This window comes from Caloenas nicobarica, chromosome 5 (assembly GCF_036013445.1).
Source record: "Caloenas nicobarica isolate bCalNic1 chromosome 5, bCalNic1.hap1, whole genome shotgun sequence".
Taxonomy (NCBI): domain Eukaryota; kingdom Metazoa; phylum Chordata; class Aves; order Columbiformes; family Columbidae; genus Caloenas; species Caloenas nicobarica.
In genome coordinates, this window is record NC_088249.1 from 55476382 (window position 1) to 55503789 (window position 27408).

The following is a 27408-nucleotide window of genomic DNA, read 5'->3' on the forward strand; positions in this document are numbered from 1 at the left end:
TACTTCGTAAGGTAAATTTGCTGAAATCTTAAACCGCATTTTGTAAAATTCTGCTCACATTTACCAAACTTGTATCTACTTAATGAAAACAAAGCAGCTACAAACCACTAATGACACCTGAAAGATAAGACCTGTTTTGCACTTTACTGAGCAAAACAGAATCCATTCAGACAGAAAACACTTTCAAGGCCAGTACAAAGTGATTACAGACTGTCACCAATATCTACAGCTAAAAAAAAATAAGGGCCTGTCTGAAGACAGTGAAAGAATCTAAGAATAAGCAATAGAACCTCAGACTCAAATATTACTACTGGATTGAATCATCACGTGATGGGCAGGTAAATAGTCTGTCAGGGTATAATTATCCAGGGACTTCTGTGCTCGGCTCTGCACCTCTGCACCCAGCTCAAGCCAACCCTGCTGCTCTACTGCTCCATTAAATTGTTTATTTCTATGAACTTCGATGCCTGAAAGTTTGAGAGACCTAGGATCCCATCCTCATCGCCAATGAACTTTGGTGCCTGAGAGCTTTCTTGGAGAGCCCAAGGATCCAGAGTTCAGAGTGACCTGGCACCAGACCCCTGGAGGGGATGTAAGCAGGCTGAGATGCCGAATAATGAAACTTTGAAATCCTAGCCAAGCGATATAAAGAATCGGGTGTGCACATACGATCCTTTGGCCATAAACATTTATAATCCCTTATTCTCTATGTTTCTTAGACATGAACCATTGACCAAGTCTGGGACTAAGTTTGGATCCAGCTTCACCTAAACTCCTCTCTGAGAAGGAGTTTAGAAAACAAGGGAGTCCATTCTAAACCTTGTGACTCAACAGGAGCACCTCTATCTACCCTTTTGCATCTCCTGTCCAAATATAAATCACTCTAAAACAACTCTCACCTGATTCTCCTTGGCATATTTCCTCCATACAGTAACTAATAGAGTGAACCTTGCCATTGAACTCTGTTGAGTCGTGTTTCTCTTTAAGTGATCTAAATACTGCTCTGTGACAAGCAGGACTCTAAACCACTCACCCACAACAGCAAGTGAAATAATCATAGCCCACCATGATTTCCCACCTTGAAATTCAATTCTCTATGTAGAAGCAGTATTAAAAAAGAAAAAGAAAAAAAAAAAAAACCACCACTACATAATACACTTCTATAATTGAATCAGTAAAAACATTAGATATCTTCTGTCTATATTTTGCCAGATGTGTACTACCCTGTTTCCCTGAAAATAAGACAGGGTCTTATATTAATTTTTGCTCCAAAACTTATTACTTTTTTACATGTATAGTTACCTGGACACTATTTAAATTGCCTTTTAAATGAACTGTAACTAGGGGTTATTTTTAGAGTAGGGTTTATATTTCAAACATCCTCAAAAATCCATAAAAATCATTCTAGGGCTTATTTTGGGCGAAATAGGGTAACAACAGAAGTTGTGTCCTTATGTCTTTGCTTTTCTCTTTCCTCCTCACCTTTTCCCACCACCTCAACCCCCAGACATCTGACCTGAACTCAGAAGCTTTGAAGACCTGAGATGCTCCAGACTGCACTATTCAAGTCTAAATGTGATAGCAAGGCTTTGAAGAGCAATACTGACAGAAGTGTCATTGGTCCTGCCGAGACTGCGAAGGGATGGTACAGCATCCTCTTCCTGTATTCAGGGAATACCACCTTTGGGACACTGCACCCTTGATCTATTAAACATATAGTTGGATTTTTCATCAAGCATAACCTTACTGGAGCTAGTCATTCCTGTACTTCACAGATGCCTGGAAAGATGGCTGGTGGTAATAGGAGTGAAACTATGACACGGCATATGCCAATTAAGTCATTATCTTTCTTTTGTCCATATTGTGTGAATATACTTCCCTGTAGAAACACACACATATCTAGTCAAATACCATGATACTTCATATGAAAAAAGTAACTGCTAGATCCATGAGACTGTAGACCAAATCTCAAAATGCTTTTCTTCTTTCTTTCCTTCTCCTGCCCCTGCTTTTTTTTTTTTTTTTTTTTGGGGGGGGGTGCGGGGAGTGGTGCATGGGGAGGGGGTCAGATCAGTTTTTATCTACCAGACTTCCAGTCACAATGAGGACTCTGGACTCCACATACATGAAACCCATGCTAGTTAAAGACCCAGCACCTGTGGGTTAAGAACAGGCCAAATATCTCCTGACTCAGACCACAGTGTGGTCGCTTTAACACATTATAACTTCATATTCCACTTGCTGGCTATTTGCTGTTCTAACATTAGTCTCATGCAACAGGTTCTGTTGGAACCATTGCCCTATCAATACATATATAAAGTTTATCCAGAAAGATATTAGGGTATTTATACTGAGCTTGGACTCAAGTCACCACTGCAAGAGATATTTTTAGGAAACAACTACCTGGGAGAAGGGGAGATCTTCCTGTTCTGGTTTCCAATGCTTTGGTGGAACAGACAAGAAACACAATCTTTATGCAAAGGTAAAACAAATAAATATGAAATATTCAAATAGAGGAGCCATTACTCAGTGTTCCTGTTAATTCGGTGCATGTCAGCTTTGAGAAAAAAAAATGCAAAGACTTGATAAACAGTCCTACAACACCTCCTTATTTTCTTTCATGTTGTTCACAGACCTAACCTGTTGTGAAATAATCATCTTGCACCTGCACACAGGATTCATTCAACTTTCTACCTTCATATTTCTTGAGAGCACTACAGAAGAGAGGTTCCTAAAACAATTCTCTAGGCCAGGGGTGTCAAACTCATTTTCACTGGTGAAATTTTCATTTTCACATTTGTACATTAGTGTAACTACTCCTACATTTATACAGTCCTAAAATTACATTTGGCCCTTTGAAGGCAACCGTGAGGCTGATGTGTCCCCAGTGAAAACGAGTTTGACACCCCTGCTCTAGGCCATGCTAAATAATCTCTGGGTCACACTACTATTAGCTAGGATACCCTTGGACCACCTCTTCGCCAGTATGCAGCTCAGTGTACCACTTGCCTGTCCCTTGCGCAGGTAACTAATAGTGACAGCATTCCAGGCATTGCAGCTTCACAGGCACACAGAAAAAAAGAAAAGAAAAAGTTGGAGAATAGTGTTAAGGCAAAAATCAGCAGCACTTCGTTGCTTATTAACAAAACGTTCAACTATATCTGACATAAAAGAATGTGTGAAATCTGAAAATGTCTTCTCTTATGTAAGCACAATAAATTAGCTAATCTGTCCCGCATTTATCTGCTTGAAGTAGTAAAACTTGTCCTAACAAGCTGCAAGTCTGTATACAGACCTCTGATGATAATGGGCTGTTTTCACTGTTAAAGCTCTTTGAGACATAAAACATAACTAAGCTCACTTCTGCTTACAGATAACTTCAGGACCTAGTTTGGGAAGCAGTACTGCTGTATTCCAACACAAGAATGGTTGGAGGCTATATATATTTTTTCAAATAACGCTAAGGTTAATATACCTGCAGAAAGCATGTATGATTCCTGTATTATGTTTGTGCAATATTACACTTGTCCCACCTTACCAGTTTTACCTTTCCTGATTTATTTAATGCCTAAGTGGTAATTTTTTGCCAAAGGTGTTTCTTTGGAGAATGAAACAGGTAGTCAGTGGAGAAGAACATGAAAATGGTTAAGGGTGGCTCCATCTATTCTTCATATGGACCTCCATGTAGGCATACTTGTGAAACAACATGGAAAGAAATGCTGGAAAGTTCACAAAGATAATAGGAGAAATGACACTGCTCTCTGCTTATGAACTAAACCTCAGTGTGTGTATGTGTGTGCTTGTGGGTGAAAGAGGGGAAAGCCTTTGGACAGTTCTGATGTTCTTTTTCAATTAAAATTATTCTCTGAATAGGAGAAATGGCTTAAACTCTTATCTACCATTATAAAGACAATAAGAAAGCTCTATTACTCCAGTTTCTCACCTCATGAAGACACGGGGCCTGATTCATCCTACCTGGCACTAACAAAGGCTGAGTATGTGTGCAACTGCAGCACAGCTCTGACCCTAGTGCAGTCGAAGCAGCTGTCAGTCTGCTTTACCTCTGTTACCACAGTCCTTATAGCACACACAAAGCACTGGTGACTGCTCTGTGTCTGCAAACTTCACACATCATCTTCTGGCACGTTTTCTCTTGTGTGCTATGCTGCACTCAACAGTCCTATGAGGCTGGTGTCCTGCTGGCTTAAAGGCCCTCGGTGTGGAAGGTGTTCGGTGGGCAGGCTGTGGAGGGTTGGTTCGTGCAGTTGAAGAGGTGTGAAAATTGATATCGAGGTATCAATTTAAATAGTAAAAAATGCCCGATTTGAGCATTTACTGGGGCCTTGCATTTGCAGCAGCTGGAACCACAGTAGAACAATGCGCATTTGCAGCAGCTGGAACCACAGTAGAACAATGCTGAGTCCAATGCACACTCTGAAATATCTCCCTCTTTTACAGCACTGCAGCTCTGTAGCAGTTTGCTCAGTTAGACTGTCTTCACACTTTACCAAGAAAAATATACTTTTCCAAAATTACTAAAGTCAAATTCTCACCCAGCAGTTGAACCACAAAAAATGATCAGTGAGATTGCAGTTCTTTTGAGTAGATCAAAACGCTCGGGAGGAAAAAAAAAAAAAAAAATCTGATTTCTTTCCAGGTTGTTCCTAGTACTTTAGCCAAGAGCAATATGGTGTTAGACTCTACTCAGAAAAACCAGGAGTGTTCCGATCTAACCACTTCCTGACTCACTCTCACAACATAAGCACAGCCCTTACTCCTCCACATCATGGGAAGTTCCAACAGGCTTAAGAAAAGTTTGTTTGCTTTTAAATGAGTTGGAAAAAATACCTTTATGCCTGAAACACTATTGAGAGAAGTTTCTGTCAAAAGAATGTAAAAAAAAAAGTTTATGAAGACATTTCCATATTTCTCCATCCTGACTTCCCACTGGGTGCACTGGACTATAAGAAAACTAGCATCCAAATATTATTACTTGACATCTGGAAGCCTGAGGACTTCAATGATATTCTCAAGACTGGGAATCCAACTTAAACATCTGTGAATGAAATACTCCTGACTGCTGCAGGCTGGATGCTTATAATATTCACTAGGTCACTGCCAAAGTCTCATCATTTAAGCCTTGAAGACAGACCAGCATTCCAGATTTCATACTGAAAATATTAGCCTTAGTAACTGGATATCAGTGAATTCGTTTTGAAGGGGACAATTTAAAAAAAAAAAAAGTTTACAAAATAAAGGAAAAAGGTAACATTTTGTGTCAATGGAACAAAACATATAAAACTCTGATCTTGAGTTCTGAAGCCACTGGCCCAGAATTCAAGCCTGGCCTATAGGTCAGCCTGTAGACAACTATGGCTCCCCTCCTTGCAGATCCTGACAAATAAGAATAACAATCTGAACATGTATCATTAGGTGATGGTACTGCTTCCGAATTCCATTATTTTCCTGCCCTTTGCTTCCCCCTCCAGCTTACCCCACAGAACAAAATCAATTTGACCGAAGTTTGGAAAGCCAGTCTATAAATATATGTAAGGTATCAATGTAAAAAAAACCAAAAAAACCTAAAGAAAAAAAACACCCCACACAAGCAAAAAACCACACCACCAAAAACACACACACACACACAAAAAAACCACCCAACCCACAAACAAACAAAAAACCACACAACAACAACAAGGGGAAGAAACAGAGATAGCTGGTGTGAATAGAAGATGGAACTTCATGAGATTCTTTCCAAACCAAATTATTCCTCGATTCTACGATTTATTGAAATATCAGAAATCAAAGGTGAATTAGCGAAAATCATTGAAACAGTAATTTCACATACTAAAGATCAGTCTCTTCACATATAAACTCTTGCTCCTCAATAAAGATGATACAATTCTAACTCAAATCAAATAAAAATCTAATGATAATCACATGAGTAAAAAAAAAGAAAAATTACATCAAAAAAAGGGTAACATTCTCACTACTCTTTCAAAGCTTCTCAGCTATGCTACAAGGGCAAAGGAGGTAGAAATCTTCTGTGATTAGGATATCTGAGGCTCTCCGGCCAAAAGCTGACAGAACTCCCAGAAAAGCGGGTCTTGGGAGACAACAGAGGTGGGTAAAAGTTACCATTTAGTTCTCCCAGTCAGCAGCAAACTTTGTGCTCTGCACTCAGCAGAATATTTTTTAAAATTTAAAATTTAATGGAATATCACACTGTGAAAGTTTGTTTCCTGGCTAGGTAGAAACCATACATCTATAATAATGTAATGTCCATTAGTTCTCAATTTATTTGTTTTTAAACTACTGAAAAGTGAAATTAGCTTATCCTTCTTGCATAAGTAGTATCAAAAATAATTTTCCATTGCTGTACCAAAGTAACTTACATCCTGCACCATGTATTTTAAACTGAATCTACAAAGTAGGTAAGTTCCAAAATCAAACATTTATGTGTGTACGGCCAATACTGAACAGGACTTTTTGCTCTGTAGCACTTCCCAGAAGGCTGCTTTCAACTATCTTGCCATCTCTTGAATAACCTCGATCTACTTTGATGCCATTTCCTGGTCCTTCCCTTTTCCTTTGATATTTTCCTTTCTCAGCTTTCCACTGTTTTGCTCCTGTCTAATCTTTATTCTGAGCTCAGCCCTGCTGCCTTTTTAGACAGTGGAAAAATATTTCCATTTACTTTAGTTGGACAGAATATTATGTTCTTGGTGTAGATGTGTTCTATGTTTCCATTGCACCCCTGGAATAACTTCAACCATGAAGTATCCACAAAAGGCAAGATACAAAATTCAAATACCTGAAGCATTGTCTAAGCACAGTCTAAACCTGAAACATAGCCTAAACATGCAACACAAAAAGTTTTTTCTTTAAAAATAAGTAAATTATGGCATATCAGTAGTCCTTCAGGCATATTGCCCTAAATAAAATAAGATATACATACACACACACACTTCATCACATTCTCTAAAATACTGTAAGGAGCAAAAAGAATCAACTAACACTGCTAACAGTCACATTTCAGCTTTAATACTAAACTCCAGTATGCATTTCACTCCATCACTCCAAATTCCTCAGGGTTAATATGAGCTCAGAAATCCGACCACTAACTGACGCTAGCAAATTTAATGAGACTAGAAATGGGGTCAGACCAGCACGTCTTAAGATCATTATACTATTTGTCAGAAAGAGAAAAAAGCAAAAAACCATTTACAAAGTTGTAGCATTGTTCTGCTGGCTTTCTTAAATTTGCTCATTACAGGTTACTGAACAACTGATTACAAGATCCTCCCACCATCCCCAGGCAGCAGGGAACCAGGTTAAGAGACACCAGGCAATTAAGTAAGGAAGAAATTCCCAGGAAGAATGAACCGAAGTGACAAATGTTGTACTTAACACAATATCATGCTGCATTTCTAACAAATAGCTGAGAATACAAGTAATAGTAAGATCATTAAAATATCCTTAATGAGGTGATTTATTTTTTAAAACCAGATTGTGGAAAAACACCTCAGAAATTTTTTTTTAAAAAGTGTAATTAATCATCATCTGTTATACCCATGGTTGTAAAGAGGGTTCAGTGAACTCACTTGCCAGGTAACACCACTGTGAAAATAATGGCAAAATATAATACACGGAAGGAACAAGCTGTTTTTTGTGAACAAAAACATATATTTCACATTTACTGAAAGCAGATGCTAGGAGTATTCAATATTACCAACCTGCAACAGTGCAATGATGCACACATATCAAGCATAACAAGGCATATGAGGTTATAACATACCAAGTGCTATAATAAGTATCATTAAAATAGCCACTTGTGGAGATGGACTTATCAGGACTTCCATTGTGTTTCCCCAGCTGAGGTAGAGAAAGGAAAGACACAGAAAGGTAAAGTGGTTTGCTTAAGGCCAAGAAGATTAATCAGCAGTATAACCAGGAAGAATGATGTATAACGCTCAAATCAAACATAATGCTTCAACAAACTTTAGTGACCTTTTGAAGACAGATGGCAACACTGTCTTGTCTCACAATAAGACAATAACAAATTCAGTGAATCTGCTTTATTGAGCATTAGAATCCCTTCATTACTTTGATCTCTGCTTTCCAGTTGCATGAAGAGGTGTATTCCCATTAAGGAGAACCACTTAGTTCCTTTCCCCCTTGGTTTGCACATTGAAGGTGAATATCCCTGAAATGCTTCACCGAAGCTTGCATTTTATACAGGAAAAATATTTTTGATATAATGAACTCAACAGACAGGATTTCATCCTTAATTGCCTTCCAGGGCTAATAGGAACAATTCCAGCTACATTACTAACATGATAACAAAATTATGGCCTAGCTGTTAAAATGACAGACAACGGTATGAATCTTTATTCTTGCCAGCAGAATACTAAATTCAGATTGCTTGATATGTGTAAAATTGCACAGGAAGTCAAGGTCTCTCAATAGTTTTGTAAAACAGATAAATATTAACCCTATATTGTAAACGGAAAAACAAAGGTACACTCTTTATTGTAATTAATCGAAGTTCAGAAAGACCTGGAAATTAACCAAGTCAAAGACTAGACACTGCAGACCCTCTGTTTTCCTTGTAAGCTGTACTGTTGACAGCTAATACTAGTTAACTTCCAAGAATCCATCTACATTGCTAGAAGACTTCACAAAGCAGACAAGTATCAAACTGCACTAGAAACATTCGGTAGACTAAAAGTAATTAAAGTATTCATGTCAATGTATTGTTCACACTGTTAGATTCACAAACAGGCAAGAATATTCCCATGTGCAAGACAAAAACTTAAACATAGAAATAACTAGCAAGAATATCTTTTGAAAACAGAGCAGAGACATCCAACAGGAGTGATGCAACACATGTAAACCTGATCAACATCCCTTCTGAAATGTGCTACAGAAAAACAAGTATGACGAAAATCTGGATGCAAGTAAATATAACCGACAACAACCAACATATGAATTCTTTGAAAAGGTCTTGCTACTACCAGGGAAAATTTGCAGAGAAGCACAAACCATGCAGCCAAAGCCATAAAACAATGGCTAGAAGAGCTAGCTACAGTGTATAAAGTGTACAGGATTGCTAATTTGATGTCACAATAAAAATTTCATGCAATAGTTGTGAAGACACAGTCAGAAAGCATCATCTGTGTCCGACAGATAAGGTGACTTAACATTCAGGCAAATTCTGTTACTGTTATTTCAAAGACATTGATTTGAGGGTCCTTCCTGAAAAGGAGACCAAGTCCCAAACACAAGATATTCATCGGGCAGATGAAGAGTGCTATTTCTCTAGCACACAAAAAGAGAAGAGTCTTTTCTATAGAAGACTCCCACATTTCAAAAATATGCATTCTGAAAATAATCAGCTAAATTTCTTCTATGATAAAGGCTATACCAGCACTAGCTTGACCTGTTCACAGTGCTTGTGTGCCACTTACTATGAAATATGCTACTGATCCTGGCAAGTGGGATTCAGGATAAACTCTTAACTGTCTTGACAGATGAAAGATGGTACATGATAATTTCAAAAAGTTCCCAACTAGCAGCAAGCTACAAATACGAAATAGCAACTTTAATAAAAAAGGTCTAGTGAGGCCAATTAAACAGATTGTTTAAATTCATCAATTTGTTTGCATTTTAAAGACACCATAACTTTGCAATTATTATAATGGACAAACTCAAATTTTCTTCAGGTTAAAAGCCAAAATTCTTTTGTGATTCCTGAAGTTCAACATAAAATATTTTACAGCATAGCTCTGGGAAGTAATATAATATGTTTCTACAGCATGTTATACAACAGAATATAAAGATATAGTGATAAAACTATCAGAAAGAAAGTGTTAAGAAAAACCTTGCATTCTGGCAGACTTGCACACCCCAAAAATGCATAGAGAAGAAGCGAAATGCAATTATTTTTACTGCCTGTGAGCTGAACAGCTGACCTATGTTTTAACTCCCTGAATATAGGAACAGAGATATTTTACTCAGGGATTCAAAGAAAAAAATAAAAATCTGTTGAGTTCATATTCCTCACGAATGCCATCAAATGATGGCAAATCAATAGTCACTACTTTACTAACATCTTTTGGATCCAGTTGACCAGCATATCTGAAAATCCTTCCCAGAAGGGCCATACGGATACACAAATCTGTTTTAACTGCCACCATCAAAACTCCCACAAACAACCTGGCTATCAGCTTGGTTATAGGTGGAATATAAATCCCTAAAATCCGAAATGCTTCGTAGTAAGGTGAGCTCCTTGTTTGCTGAATTGTTATAAGGGTAACTGAGTGAAATGAAAAGAATACAAGGTCATCATATGAGGCATCATTAGTGCCTTGAGCTATGCAATAACTGAATTTGTTCCTTGTCACCAGAAGGTAACTTTATTGCATTATTGGCAGAGCACCTTCCTTTCTTCTGTAGTACTCTATTCCTACAGCTTACTGCAAAAAAGAGATTTTTCAAAAAATATTTTCAATTGCCCAGCAAGCATTTCATTCTTGAATGGTTTTTAAAAAGTCATAGTACAATGATTGAAAGCCACATAAGCACACTGAAAATCTTCAGCTCTAGCTCTTGTATCACAGATAACATGCATTCTTTTTTTTCAAAAGTTTCTTACAGTCTTCATCTGAATGCTTTAAAGAGCCATGACATACAAGTTCTTGACATCATCCAAATAAAACTGATTATAGGGAAAGTAGGATTCAAATAATCAGGGCAAGATCTATTCACAGTAAGTAGCCTGTAAAATACAAACAGGAAATAAAAATGTTGTTTTCTGCTTTGCACAGAGTGCTTGTCAGACAGAAAGTTCAGTTTGCAGATGTAGGTGGGAAAAGCCAGAAATACAGAACAAGCCCTTGATTATCAGCAGCAGACACCAGAGGAAACCATGAAACAGGAAGAATTCAGCATTTGTAGAAGATGTCTAAAAAGTGTAAGGACATACACAATTATTGATTAGACAAAGCATTTAAAGCACTTGTACTTAAATATGATTTTATGGTTAATTATGAACTTGAGCACAGTTTTAGAGTGGTGCATACGTTCAAATGTATTGCTGATTCTTGAAGTCAAGGTGCTATAAAAAAATTAAAAGGCGAGGCAAGTTCTTCTGAGGACAGGCACTAATAACAGAAGTGGCAACAGTATGCAGAAGCCATGCTGATATGAATTAGAAAGATAACAAGGACTGAGATGGTTAAAAAAAGAATAAACCATAAAGAGACAAAAGCGAATAACCTTTATTCAGGTTAATTCAAAGAAGTCACCTGAGGGATTCATATCTAAAAAACCAGGTAGGTAACCAAACAGGAAATGTTTCAGTGAACTGACATTCAATCAAACGACTTGCTGCCCAAAATTCAGTCAAAACCAGAGCTTGAACTTAAGGCCTGATGAACAGATGGCATCAAAACCTACAGATTCCCACCACCTACACAATACAAGGGAGAAGAGACCATTGGCTAGCTGAATAAAAAGGAACATACCTGTGCGATTTTGTCCAACTCACTTTTTAATGACTGGATAACATCATTTCCCTGCCTTCAAATCTAAAGACAAAATCATTCAGTATTTGTGAAATTTTAGACACTCTAGGGATAAAAACCTAATAGGTTGGCCCATTATTTTCCTGACAGCCTTATTTGGGGTTCTATTTCTTAATAAAGAACATTTGAACACTATATTAAACATGTTGAAAGGTTCTTCACATATTTTGCACCTCAAACTCAATGCTCTCAAAACACCTCAATTGTACAGAGGCCATATGAAGCTCTAGAAGTAAAATCTGATGTCAATAATCCTTGAAATAAATCAGTTCCTGAACAGGTAGAAACATGGCTTAGTTTACAAAGGTTTTTTTTACACATCTTCCTTACTAGCAATATTTTGTCAAGTGTTAGGGCTTTTTGGATGAGAAACACAATTTATATTATAAAAAAAAAATCCATTATAGACGTCCATATTTTTATCTTGTATATCCATGTGTTCCATAAAGTTCTGCATGTTTCTCCTCCTGATTTGGCAAAGATACAAGTAGAATCAATACAGTTTCTGCACTATAAAAATTCTGAATTTCTTACTTCTACTTCAAGTCTCGACTTTCAACTTATGGCAAACATTATCTGTCAAAATATCAATTAATCCCAAATATAAATTTTTTTTCTTCATTTCATAAAGGTTTTAACATAATTTCAATCAATACCTCTTTCCCCACTGGGCAAGCAACAAAGTACTTAGAAGAGTTGTGAAAGACAACATGGGCCCCAGCTCTTCATGGATGGAAGACATTGGTCCTAGCGCTCTGGGGATAGTTTTCAAAGTGTTTGCTTTCTGTTTGCTTACTGAAAACCTGCAAGTTATTTTGAACAACTCTCTTTCACTGTGGATTCCTTAAATCCTTCAGTATTGTGTTGAGATTTTGAACCTAATCAATAAATTCTCTCACTGAAGTCCTCACTCTTTATCCACCTGAAGTGATCCCAAGTTCTTCTGAATCCAAGAGACAAACACATTATAAATTTCCAAATATCAGTTTCATCTGTCTTTTTACATGGATAAGGAAACACAGATGCAGAACAGTATTTTTCTCATAACTGAGCTGAAGCTGTCCTCAGATTTTCGTACTACGAAATTTGGCGTCTCCTCCACTTTAGCTCTCTGTACCTCAAGTTACTGTTAATTGAAGGGCCATCATGGTACGGGCCTCACGCTCGCTCTGTTGCTGTGTTGCTATCTCAGCCATGTGGGAACTTCTCACATAGACCCTTCTAAAGCCACGATCTTGCTGCACTTCAGAGAAGCACATTCCTCAGCACAAATTCTTACTTCAGAAAAGGTTTCAAATCTGAACTTAAAGAACGCAGTGATTTTTGTGTATGACAACACTGACAAGCACCAACTCCCAGGTTTTGTTTAGTTTTTTGACTACTCCATTTATTTCATTAAACTTGAGTTTGGGGCAAGATAATTACAATTCTACTTGGACTTAAAAGGCATATTTTTCTTACATTAACTATGTTCTTGCTTCCCTTATAAAGTCATGCATATAATAGGACTTTTTCTTCAGTATTTTTATGAATCTGCTTCCTTCAGTGTACAGAGCAGATGTAGTCACTATAGCTTGTACAGTTCCTTTCAGGGTGTGCACATGCAGTGAACAGATCTCCAGCTACTACATTAGCTACCATGCAGAAATACAAAAGTAGCACTAAAAAAAAACCCCTACATACATACAAAAAAACACAAACAAAAAACCAACCAAACAAAAAACCCACCAAAAAAACCAGAAAAAAACGCGCACAAAAAACCCCCCACAACCAACAAACAAAAAAAACCACACTTAAGACAAATAAAAAATGGGCTGAAAAAAATGGAAGAAATTCAGATTTCTTAAGAGCTGAGGGATACTCTAACACTGATATTCTTAATACCAAGGGGCATGTTAATCTTAATTTATATAACAGAATCCCTGACCAGATCCTCTAGAGCAGTTACCAGAACACCTGCAGATACACAGTACATTTTAAGGAGTAATGCAAGGCTATAAATATGCAAGGCATGACCTCATTCGTATTGTTCCTTCATAGAACTCAGATCTTTAGTTCAACAAAATAAGGAAGAAAATAACAAAAGGAGGAAGTACTGTCTACAGGTTAAGAACTGGGAGACAGGAAACCTGGATCCTATTTTTGGCTCTGCCACAGAAGTCCATTATGGCAAACATTTCCAGATTTGAGGCGGTCAAATGAAGCAAGTGATTCTGAGAGATGAAATACTACAAAGGACCTAACCACCAGCATGTAGATTTGAAAGACTTGTCTACTTTCTCTGCCTCATCTATTTCACCTGAAGCAGTGATCAAAATTCTCATTTATACCCCAATGATGATGTAAATTTCCAACACAAAAACCACACAATAATAGTACTAAAACCAGGAAAAATAAATATTGACCCCTATTAGAATCATCTTCCTGGTCCTCATACTTAAAGTATAAGCAAACCTTTAAATAATCATCATTACTCTTTGTTTGTATGTGAGTTGAAACTATAACCTCCCATACCATCTTTCATTTTTGAAGCTACAAGGATGTTTAGACAATGTATTAAACAGTCCAGCAATATTGCATTCCTTACAATCAGGAAGACAAATTCTCTCTGTTCCCACCCCCTTCTTCATCTTCAAGAGTACCTCCAAGATATATAGCCCAAATTTCAACATCTTTTAGTAAGATGAAGGCTTTTTCATTTTGTTGGGTTTTTTTGTTTTTGATTGAGTTTGGTTTTGTTTGGGCTTTTTTTTTCTTATGGTGGTGGTGGTGGTGATAGGTTTTTTTATCTAATTTCCACAGAAGACCTTCCTTTCTTTCTTTTTTTTAAGTACGTCTAATCATACTATATTTCTCACAATTACAACACTGAACTGAACACGTAATCCAAGAAGCAAAAACAGTTCCCTATTTCACTTTTTGTTATAAGTTTCATCTGAATTTAATATATAATATTATATATAATACAGATAATATATAATATTATATATAATACATATAATATATAATAATATGATACGTATAATCTGAATGACTTCAGATTCAGCACTCCAAATGTTAAGTTTAGTTTACTATCCAATGTGGAAAGCACAAGAAACCACGACTACCATGAAAAAACCTGGCTAAGTTACAATTTTCACTTAAAGAAAACAAAAAGGCCAATGAACTTTCATTACACAGGAGGCAAGGGGAGGGACAGAAGAGAAAGGCATCTTCCTTTACATTGGCTTTGCCATTTGGAACAACTCACCAGAAATGTGGAAAAACAATACCGATAGAAAGATGTGAGGAAAGAGTCACAACATTGGGATACATGCATCTCTAAGGAATATATACACGTTTCACATGCTATAGTGAACTGGCTGTCACTGATGGCAACTGATTATTTTTTATGGTCATGTAAAGTGCTGAAAGTATCACTAATTGTAACTTCCTAACTCATTGAAACAGAAAATAAAGTTTCTGTAACTATAATTTTTTTGTGGGGTTTATTGTTTGTTTGTTTGTGGTTTGGTTTTGTTTGTTTGTGATACAGTATAGTCTTAAATACTGTATCCATAGCAGTCTAGACATCAATTAGAGAAAGCGAGTCTGACAGTGTGTTAGAAAACCACTAGCACAGTGACTCAATACTCTAGAGACTTCCCAATACAAGCGGTGATTTCCCACAAAATCTGAGGGGAGAGAAGAGTGTAAACAACACTTTGTGTAGTGCAGAGACTTGGTTTAAGGCCCCATTTCTAAATTCCTTATACAGTCAGGATAACCGTTGACTTTAATGGCTGCTGTGGAAACACTTGGAATCAGTTTGTCTGTGTATCGTACATTTTTCCTATGGAGACAGATATTCCTGCCTGTGGAAGTATCTGCTTTCACTTCTGAAAGATTCTGACCTACGCATGAAGCAAGGCATGGATGTGGTGTTACACAGGACTAACCTCAATTGGATTTGTGTTACATTTCCCCTCTGACAGGACACAACAGCACATGCCTTTAAGTTAATTCAAGTCCCTCTCACAAAAAGTGGGAGCATGAACCGGAATCCTGAGACAGGCACACATCCTAGGGCTCGGTTACAGGAAAAATAAAGAATAAATAATCCTTGAATCTTGTTCGTTATTTTGAAACCTGACTTAATCCTCTTAAACTCCCTATAGGATCTGTATCAGTCCTTTCTCTAACTCAGGTAAACAACTTAACCTCACATAAATTCCATTTCTTTGAAAAAGCTATTATGTTGAGTGGGTTTATAAAAAAAAAATAATAATAAAAAAAATAATCAGTGCTTCTCAGTCCTGTGCTGCTGTTACCTTTGAGTGCTGCATGCATTATTCCTACTGCACATTGCCAGTTGCTAGCATAGGGAGTCTGCAGCTGATTTTCCTATTTATGTATTTGCAAAAAAACTTGCCACCATCAACCTGAATCAGCCCTTGACATCCATAGGACCTACTACCTTTGGTTCTGTTTGCAGCTAGTTTTCTATGAGAATAAGAGGATTCAATGACCCATTTTGCAACCTAAGTTCTTGGCATAGCAGTTAGCTTTAACAACTTCATTGACTTTTGATCCAGGATTCAGCTTCTGGAATCCGTTAGTTATCACCGAGCAATTAAGCTGGATGTCTGGCAGCTTATCTGACCACTGGGTTAGCTTGAGTATTTCCATAGCAAAGCCATTAGTCTGTCTTCACTACTGTGTGCATGTGAAATGATATTCTGTGGCTCCATCCCATGGAAGAAAATTAGATTAATAAGTGAGACAGGACACTTCATTGCTGTTTATACTAGTCCACTCAATGCTTGGCTATTCAGGGCTTCTAGGACTCACTAATTTCTAAAGCTAATTTTGGCTAGAATCTGATGAACAGTACCAGTTACCCTGGCACCTGGGATCCCCAAACTATGCTCCCCAACATAGTATTTCTTCCAGAAGACGATATACTCATATGGTCTTACTGTGACAGTGAGCTTAACGTCATTATCAAAGTATCTGCTGGAAGACTTGAGCAGGGAAAGGTAGAAAAATACCAAATTCCCAACGAAGAAAAGCAGTGCATTTTGAGATTGCACATCAGCAGCCAGTTAATTATTGTAAAGAATTACAATCTGACCTGGAGAAAGAAGACTAGGAGAAAAACTGAAATTGCAATTGCAATACTTTTTATTCCTGATTTAAATTCTGCATTCAACAGTCCCCAATCCCCCTCACAAAAAAAAAAAAAAACAACAGTTGTGTCACTTGTCAAGACTGTAGTTCAATGAGAATGCAGAAGGTTGTTGTATTCACTATTCATTTTTTTCTTTTCATAGAACCTCTATTATGCTAGAATTGAAACTATACTACACAGATACAGCTACCTGATGCCAATCAACAGCCAGATTTTAAAGACCTGTTGATTAGTCAAGTTACCAACATCTCCAGTCTCACCAGAACATCACAGACTGGAGAGATTGGTACCTTTATATCATTATCATAGCTACACCTGAAGAAAGTCAAACAGATTAAAAAAAAATTATATCTGTAGTTTTCAGCAGTCTTCAGAGTGCAGCATGTTCCACTTATTTCCATCATGACAAAGAAACGATCCAGTAAATACAGTCACATCTCTACTGCAAACACTTTCATCCATCTAAAATGACTGCATATTCACTGTCATGACTTACCAGATTGTATGTATACGAATTTGCAAATGCCTTGAGAAATGCATCCCAGATTTCCATGTAAATTCTCAACATTTTATATGAACATTACATGAGTTTAAAAATGAGTTTCTGAGCTTCTTTGGATCCTCAAAGGAAAGTACAGCTGCAGCCTTAGAAGAATTTAATCACACAAGTCTGGACGAAAGTGTGCACCACTTACCGTTGAACAGGTAACGGAAGGGAATCTAAGTGGTCCTCACCCTTAAAAGCCATATTTATCCTATTCTTATGTGCACTTCTCCATAGGCTGGAATCTAGAAAGATAAAAAACAGTTATTTAGTAAACATAGGAAAATTCAGGCCTCTTCAGTCCAGGGTGGCATGGCGTTCTCCTACTGATCTGTGGAGCTCACTTATTAAAAACAATTCAAAGGGCTTTTTTTCCTCAAATCACCACACAACTCCAGCAGATAACCAAGGCCATTAAGTACACTTCATGCCGTAAGCACCACAGGGTTTGCATATTCCTGAACTTCCTGGACTACTGCACGGGTTAGATCCATCTGGGTTGACCAGTTCTGGGTTGATATTGAGATATTATTTAGCCTCTTTTATTTTGAATTAACTGGAACTCTAGAGGAAATAGTTATACTACAATTGTAATTCTTCAGGTTATTGTGAGAAAGATTGCAAGAGAAAGCAAGTGTATGCTCATATGAGTTCAGGATCATTTAGTACTACAACTACAAAAAGGCCCTCAATATCTAAGTTACTGAAGTATTGGATCCTTCCATGATAAACTATTCCATTTTTCTATCAGTTTGAAATGCTGTACACGTTTTTTTCATCCATGTTTTTCCTTTATACCTGGTGACCAAGAGACACATCCAAACACTATTGTACTAGAAAGAGGCAAGAGAGAAGGAGAAAGAGAGCTTCCTCGTTTTCACAAAAAGGAGGGGTGCTGTCTCCCTCTCTCTTCTTTTAATTAGCCCCATCTTACATCAGGGCATTACCTACTATACACCAGTGCGTATTCACAACAAAAGCAAGAGAGGATTTATTCTATAAAAAAAGGTGAAGTCATTCCCACTCACGCCCATGGCTAGAGGAAAACTAATGCAAAATATTTGAAGGAAAATATTGATCTATTACTCATGAAGAACAAAGAGGAGAAGAATTAATTTAGAGGAGGAAACAGGAACAGTGGGGAAATGAAGCTTTCTGAGATGTGAGGAAAAATCTTGGATCAATGGATCTCACTATTGAAGAAAAATACTTTACATAGGAAATTAATGCTGTTTGTGTCGCCAAGTGGGGAAGAATGTTTTTGCTGTAGCCACTTGTGAAATTCTGCCATTTGGTTATTAGCTACATTCTGCAAGCTGAGTCAGTCAGCATTTAAGATATTTGCCACCTCAAATTGCTCTTAATTGACACAGAGTGGTCCTCAGTGTCTTTCCTAGCAAACTGATCTCATTGCTAATGCATGTTCTTGGGTTTTGGGTTTTTTTTCCACAAGATCTCACAAATATTATCCTGAGTACATAAAAGTATTACAACCAATGTAATGCATTCACATGCTGTCTACTGTTAGCACCAGATTGCTTGGGTAATGGTGTCATCCTGTGTTCCCCCCTACCTGTTGAATTTTCCTGGAAGTAACAAACTTGATCTTCTTAGTCCATGCATCTAATGGAGGAGTACATTGAAAAATGGGAGAAGAATTTGTTTAGGAAAATATATATATATATATATAAGCAGTTTCAGTGTTACCGAATTCACTGATTTAAAAAAGATTGCAGATACTTAATAGGCTCTGCCTGAAAATAGGGCTGCGCACAAGTATGAAAATATTAGTACATATCCTTCTGCTCCCATGACACATCAAGATTCAAAAAACAAGCTTCCTGTTGTTATTTTTTTAAAGCATTTAGCCTATGATGCACAAATTTCACTAACTGTAATAAATTGGGTATCTTTATTTCTTTTTACTAGTAAAATTTTTTTCTCTTTGTCAAAGATGTTGGTAATCCAAATACAAATAATAATATAATCAGATTTATTTGAAATAGCCAATTATCAAAATTGTCACTATCTTTGTCTTGAGAAGATACCCTTAGTCGAAGATCAACACATCTGCATAAAATCTTAATCTCCAGGGGGAAGTTTTCTCTCCTAAATCCTACCATGTAAAGGACTGAGAAAATAGTCTTTCAGCCTGCAGAAGTACAGACTTCACGAACACTATCTACATCCTTCTGCTCTGTACCAGGCACAAGATTTACCTTCTCATGCTACCAACACAAAATCAACAGCTTCCCTCTGGCAAGCTAAAGCTACTTCACCATTAGCTCAGCCCACTAACAATTTCTACACATACAAATCAAAGCATCTGCTTGTACTCCATTACTCGTGATCAGTGACATAATGTACACAGACATAAATTAGATTATTGCATGTCATTGTTCCCTATAAATTAGAAACCTGACAAAAATGCAGCTTTTTATACACCGTCTTCCCGCAAAAGATACATTTCTATTATGGCTGAGAGCCTTTAAAAACATGATCAACCCCTACTTAGAGGTCACTTATGCTCCAGGAACAATCACAAAATGTCACACCAATATCTTAACCAAACAGTCTGTCTCAAGACCATGATTAGATATTAGCTCAAATCTTTAAGCCCAAGTTAATGGTGACAATATGAGGAAATGCTCTCCCCAAGCACCTGGCAGTCTGCCAGAGGATTAACTGTACCCCCAGGACAGCAAAGTACCACACTAGCCCGCCCAGACTCATGACTACAAGAGAGCTCGAAGACCCAGTGCCTGACACAGTACAGGCTTCTGGTTCTACTCAAAGTAACTCCTCCAGTGCTGGGCAATAATGGTGCTCAAGGGCAGACATTCAGTTTTTGGTGTTCTCATTCAGTCTTCTGGGTAGGACCAAGACAAGTGTACTTCCTAGTAAAGACCATGACAAGACTGATGAATCCTTCTGTTTGGTTGATGTTGCTTTTTATTGAAGGCCGCAGTGCTGAGCTCTAGTCAGCATTCCTAAAAGGAAGGTCTCCTAGTAGAGTCAACTGCATAGATGACCACCTAAGCATCACCTCGAATCAAAGCAAGAAACTTTCAGAGTATCAAACGTTTCATGCACATGCACCCAAGGATACACAGACTATAGCATATGCCCACGTGCTTCTTAATCCTTCCCACTATCTGCCTCCTCACAGGTGATGGAGACAATGTGGCAGCAGAGTTACAGATCCAAAACAGTGCCTGAAGTTAGAGACCTGTCTTCTTGTGACCATTTAAGAAAATACACCTCCAACTTAACATCTCAAGAGCATATGTATGCGTTGTATATATGTTACGCATGTATAGATACACACACACATTTATTGCGTATATACATGCTAACAGGAAATATTAGCAGAATTGTGCAGCAGAGGCTTTTTCCCCTGGCTTCAGTGACCACTGACCAGGCGCACAGCTGGTCAGAGATGCTGTCTGGGTAAACCTGTACTAAAAGAATAACACCACTGGTAGTTCACAATACTGATCATTTTGGTACAAGCCCAAGTGACGCTTCTGCTGAAATAATAAAATCGTCGTTCTTGGACTTTTATAAGGCAAATTTTTTTAATACCTTACATCGTATTTTACATAAATAAATGTCTGCACGTAAACTTGCATTGCAATTATAAATAGGGACTTAAAATCAGTTTAGCTCTCCTGGTAGAGAGCAGTTTGTGTGTGTGGAATTAGACATATTCAAGGCAGCAGGCTCTCCTGGTGTCTTTCGTCCTTCTCTTTGCCATGTCAACACTGAATTAGATTTTAAGATGTTATTTCCTCATGTTCACTAGATAGACATAGATAAGCAGACCGCAAACCACATTTCATTCTCATTGAAGACAGTCGGCCAAAGCTTCTTTCAGAGAACTACCACACAAGAAGAAAACAAATCATTGTCCTGGATCATTGCGGGGAGCAACGAGAGGAGGTGGTCTGAGTCAGGTGGCCATGAATTGACCAACTGGAGTATTCCATCCCATTCACCACATCCTGGATATAAAAGGTGGAGACCAGAAGGACTCTGTCTCTCTTCTACTGGGTCTTCTGCTGCTTCGCTTCTTCTTCATCTCTGCTTCTTTTCTGCCGTCCCTGCAAGCTGAGGCCTCGTGACAGACTGAATCTAGTTCTGGTTGGCTGCAGGGTCCTGCCGGAGTAGCTACTGGGAATCGCAAGACTGGTTCTATAATATTTGTTCTGCGTTATTTTTCTCTATGTTTATTTAGTAGCATTAGTACAACATTTTCAAGTTTTCCAACTCTCTTCTCTCTGTCCTTCTTTCCTTTCCTCTCAAAATCACCTGTCCTTAGTGAAAAGGGGGGGGAAGGGAGAAGAGGATTAAGAAAAATACATCCGCCGTGGTTTTTGATTTTCTCCCTGCGATCAAACCACGACAGTCATCACACCTGAAACAGCACGTGAGCATTGCTTGTAGAAAAAATAGTGTCAGCAGAGGATGTGACCTTCATGGCCAAAAAAACACACCAGCAGGAAGAGGTAACTTGCTCATGTACAAGCACCAGACTCTGAGGCTGGCAACTGACACGGAACAAAAAAAACAGCTTAAAAAATAAAACCTGTCAAGCTAGCCCACCTGCAAGTTAGAGGAGGAGGAGTTTCATCCTAATTTATACCAGGCCTGGCAGCACCCATGAAAGCTCTGCAACGCCTAGTTAGCACAGAAGTGCAGCCAGGAGCTGTCAAGCCACTGGTTCCACAACAGCAGACCCCTCCTGCCTTACAGGAGCTCCCTGCTGGGACCCTCCTCTTGCTCGGGCCTGTTTAGCGTTGGAGAGCAGCTTCTACATTGCGACGTGGCTCTTCAGCATCCTACAAAAGACATTATATCTGCTAGGAAAACGAATATTGTAAAGTCTCCCAATTTAAATTTCATCTCCATGATTCAACAAGTTACCTTATATCTGACAAGCCAGAAATTAAGAGGATTTTAGCAGCCAGGTACTTTATCAGAAACACATCCATGTACAAAAGTATCACAGTAGCAGAACATGTTCAAGGTGAAATAAGCGTGACTCATTTATTCCTACTACTGATGACCCTGAGGAAGTTCTCCATCATAAAATGATGTCCTGAACAATTAAGCCTGAAACTCACACAATTAAATTCACATTTTTTAGTTCATTCACTGCACACATGTCCAACCTTATAAAGGTTTAAATCAAAAAGCAAATCCATGAACTTTCGCCACCCCATTGCTAACCCCTAACATAATAATTTTAACAGTAAGAACTTCTTAAAATAAGGTCAATCAAGAGCATCATTTCTCATTCTGAAAGACAGAAACCCACACATCTAGCCTTTGATTATGAATAATCATCAGAATTAGAAGCGCATGTTGCCTATAAGCAACACAGCTAACCTGAGAATAAGAAGTCATTAGCTAAAAGTCATTTCAGACTAGATACCATTTGATTAATATGAACAGTTCCTGTCTGTAGTAAAGTACAATCTCTGTTCTGCCAAACAGGACCTGTCCTCATTTTACAATTCTGGGAGTTTGGGAATCATTCTGCTGGTACACAGAATAACTGTTAATGGAGTGCCACAAATCAAACTAAGAGCAAAATTCTGACAGCACTTATGTGGTAGGTCAGAATGTAGATACATACATTCTGTCCTTCAGCAACGTGTCCGGTCCATCACAAGTTTTTCCACATTAACCATTTGAGGACTCAGGATCCTGTTCTCATTTTCCATTATAACAGGCTTGTATAGACATGAATTAATTACAATAGTAAGAGCCAACTCAGAATTAAACTGGGTGTCACAGCTCTAAGAAGCCATAAAACCAGAGGCAAGAAAGAATGAAAAGTCCTTCAAATGATGCATTAAAACAGGCTGTATTAGCATGAAAGCATGTACGTAGATGTATGTACCACACTCCTAGAATGCAAAATTAAAACTGGAAGAGGAAGAGAGAGGTGGGAACAGGCGTGATCTGCAGTAGTCATTCAGGGTAGCTGCTCTTGCAGAACCAACAATTGAAGAGGAAGCACTGCTGAGAAGTTTATGCCTTACAATTCAACTACAACATGAAGCATAAATCCATTTTCACTCACACAGGGCTTTATTTTTAATGCATATTTCTTCCCATTTTTAATCTCTGTTTTCTGGAGAGAGAGGATCTCATTTTAAACAAGTCTCCAACTTTGACAATACCCCTCTAAATGTATAATTGTTATGGTAATAATTAACTATTAACAATATTAATATCTTAATAACAAATATTTATTAATATATTTTGTAAAATGACGTGTATATTTATATATTATTATTTCAATTACATTGTGTAAATATTTTTCTGAAACATTTTATAAATTATTATTTTATAATTACATTATGTTATATATTGAATATTGATAATGTATATGTAGTAATATATACATGGATATAAAAATAGAGGGGGGTATACCTCTCTCTCTAACATAGCCTACTGAAGTCTATGCTGTGTTGTGGATTTTTCTCATCTTAGCCTTACTGTACGCAGCTATATCAGAAATATAACCAGAAAAAAAGGCAGATGAAGATCTATTTAATTTGAAATAGATCAACCTGAAAGTTACAGACAAGGAACATTATTTGGTAGATCTTAAGACAGCATAAAAACTGCAACATTACCAATGACAAATGTCAAGGGAGGAGGGGAAAGGGGGATAGTAGGGAGAAATCTGAAACCATTCCCTTAAGGCATTGTCTCATTCATCTACATTCAGAGTTTGATTCTTTCATTCAACTTTCTGATTTTAGAGCCTTTAGCATGTCCTCCTTGAACATACACAATTTTTTCTTTGTGATCACCACAACGCAAAAATCTGCTCTTAAAGCAAGGTATATTGACTTGTCCATTCCATTACTTTATTTTAGCAAGTGGATCTTCTGGAAACACACTAAAAATATTTGCAATGCAACCAGAAGATCTGGATGCACCAAGACGGGAAGTATACACCTGTTACTCCAGCAATTCAGCTTTCCCCATGATAAAGTACACATATAACCACAGAGATTAGGAATGGAAGAGATCTGTCATCACGTGCACGACACTCAGTCCTTTTGCCAAGGCAAGAGTTTTCTTACGATGTATCTTTAGTGAATTTTCCCATTGAAATATGAAATCTCCAGAAAGATGGAGTTTACATCATCATGGACTACATTATGAAAATATTTAAAGTAAGGAGATAGAGAAGGACATAACAGAATTTTAAGATTTCCTTACCCTCCCGCCCTTAAAATTATTTTGGGCAAAAAGCTACTGGGCTAATCACTTGGTTGGCATAATATTTTTTTAATCTAATCAGTGAAAGACTTTAAAATCTCCCCTTCTGGAAGGGCCATACTGATTTATATAGATGGCAGTATTATGGGAACAAACTGATTAGCGGTTACATTCTAGCAATTAGCATTTTAGTGGCAGTTTTGCTGGAAAAGAATTTGCTTTTGAGGTTCAGGAACCAAATGATAGGTGGCAAGTTGATGCACTCCAGAGCTATATTTTTTTCTTTTATGTGATGCAGAATAATCACCATATAAAAATATTTATTGGTTCTCAAAGCAGTATTAAGGCAACTTGCTACCATAAAATGCTGAGACATACAACTCCTCTGTATTTATGCTTCCCTTGTTTTCTGACAGACCGCATAGTGCTTTCCCCATCCCTTCTTAAAATAAACCAAACAGCCGATTTGACATCACCTGCACCACACAAGTCTCAATTCAAACACAATGGGGGCATCTTGTGCCTGATCACAGCCTCTTGGTTCCAGAGGTATCTCTGAAGAGAAACAGATAAACAGGCTTTAACTGTATGATTTGCAGACCACCTCTCTTCGGGTGGATCACCCTCAGCCGTGGCAGTGCCTGTATCAATGGGTGCTATGTGGTGTGAGGGCTTTCTCTTCAGAGATGCCTGGCTACCTTCAGACCAAAGAACAATTCCCCGCCATATTTTTTTTTTTCCTTTTCTTCTCCCACCCCCCACCTTCCAACCCTAAGAGTAGACATGAGGCACCAATCAGGGACATGCCAGCTGTAAATTCAGTACCTCACAGGCATGGCCCTGAGGACTCCCACACCATCCCTGAGGGGGCCCCCCCAGGTGCCCCCCACTGTTTGAAACTGGTTCCACATGGCCCTGAGGTAAAGCAGCAGCCCAGTGGCAGGACACAGCACCAGCCCAAACTTGGGACTTGGCTGATGAGGAATCTGTGGCCACTGTGAGAGGAATTGTAAGGAGCCTCCAGCCACCATGAGAAAACCACTGGTGGCTGCACCTCAACATCTCAGGTCTCCTTGAAAATAAGGCAGTTGAGGGCTCCCCTAAATTTCCCTCGACATGTGTATTAGAGGTCAGAGGTTTGTGTTGATTAGTGATAAATTAATTCAAGTGAAATTCCCCTGCTTTGGTCTGATTTACCTTGACACTATAGCTGTAGGCAAACAACATCCAATCTAAAGGATTTCATCTTGTCTCCTCAATAGTAGGTGGGACCTTGTGTTTTCCCAGTCTCTTTGTGGAGACATCAGTAGTAAAAGGGCTGTTATTTCAACTAGCCATTGTGCAGGGCACAAATTAAAATAGCAGGAGAATGTTGCACCTTACCTTGTACACACATGCCTGTACAAGTGTAGATTATGCTGCTCAGAATAAATGCTTACAGAGTATCACTGTTTTACCCTTATTTGTTAACATGAGGCTTCTAGGTGTAATGAAACTACAGCTAAGATTCATTATTCTCCCTAAAAAAACCCCACACACATAAACAAAAAACAAACAAAAACACAAACAAAAAACCCACAAACAAACAAAAGGAGCTTGAAATGAAAAGAGAGAAAATTATTTCCCTATGCAGGAAATGGAGAAATGGAAATTAAGTGACTTAACCAAAGTTAAACCTGAGACGAGTACAAATTCAAACCAAGTGTTCCAATATTTAATACTGCAAATAAGTACATGGAGAAGACTATAACCTTGTATTTAACTTCAATGAAGGAAAAGGAATAAGGACCTACACAAGTTACTGACTTGCTGCAAGGAAAGATGACAGTAATACCTTGCACATCTCTGTATACAATCAATTTTCTTTCATGAAAGGATTTCATCTTAATTATCCATTCCAGTTAGACAGGCAGCTTCAAAGACATCTTTACTTACATTGATATTCCTCTAAAGAACAAAAAAACCCTGACATTTTAACAGAGATGAGTAAAACAATATTATTAATTCAGGTTACAGCCCACACTAGCCTCATCTTTATTGGAAGTATTGCAAGGCATTACATGGTAAACAGTGGTGGTATTTTCACAATATTTGCCAGCAGCAATCAAGTTTTTCATTTTACAGAGTTAATATGCAGTTGCTCTTTTTTGTCCTAACTCAAAAAACCTTAACACCAGCTTCAGACCAACACAGATGAACACACATTGACCAAAAAGTTAATACAAAAGGCCAAGAATTGCTCTCTCTAGTCACTGAACAACTTCTCTATTTGAATTACAAACAAACTTGTTACTTCTGTCATTAAAGTTCATCATAATTTTTTTTCTCCTTTCCTCTACATATTGATAAAATAAAGACAAGGAGATCAAAAATGTATAGAAAAGTTAGAATGGAAGAAGACAAATAAGAGATGTCAAAGTTTTTGCCTGCTAACAAGGTATCTCATCAGAATACAAGAACAGGAGATACAATTTAGTGACAAGCATGTGAGATGAGCCAACACACATCAAGGAACTTGTAAAGCAAGTGTGGTTGAGCTATGTACTTTCAAGAATCCCAGGTCACTGAACAGTGATTCTCCCCCACTAGGCTGTCTTCATGACAATTGCAGTCTCTACCTTTAAGCATGTTGTGACTTTAGACAGAGACAACAAACCAGTAGATGAACAGAAACGTCTTCCAAGCAGGAGGGGGGGGGAAAAAAAAAAAAAAGTATGTTTGTGATATTACCTATACACAAAAAATATGAACTCCTGAGCTACAGCAACATTCGGTTGTTGCTAATATTTCTTGCATTTTCCTTTAATAACTTCAATTGATACCTCCAGACAGTCTGTCAGCAGAACTATGTTGTCTAGTCA

The 27408-nt window shown here is 37.8% G+C and overlaps 1 protein-coding gene across 1 annotated transcript in view; it reads right to left on the minus strand.

The window, feature by feature from the left end:
• Nucleotides 1-27408, minus strand: part of INSC (INSC spindle orientation adaptor protein) — a 140039-nt gene that overhangs the window by 80481 nt on the left and 32150 nt on the right. The window contains exon 2 of the mRNA XM_065636316.1: nucleotides 17454-17547. Coding sequence (XP_065492388.1) covers nucleotides 17454-17506 — 53 coding nt within the window. The 5' untranslated portion in view covers nucleotides 17507-17547. The remainder of the gene's footprint in view (nucleotides 1-17453; nucleotides 17548-27408) is intronic.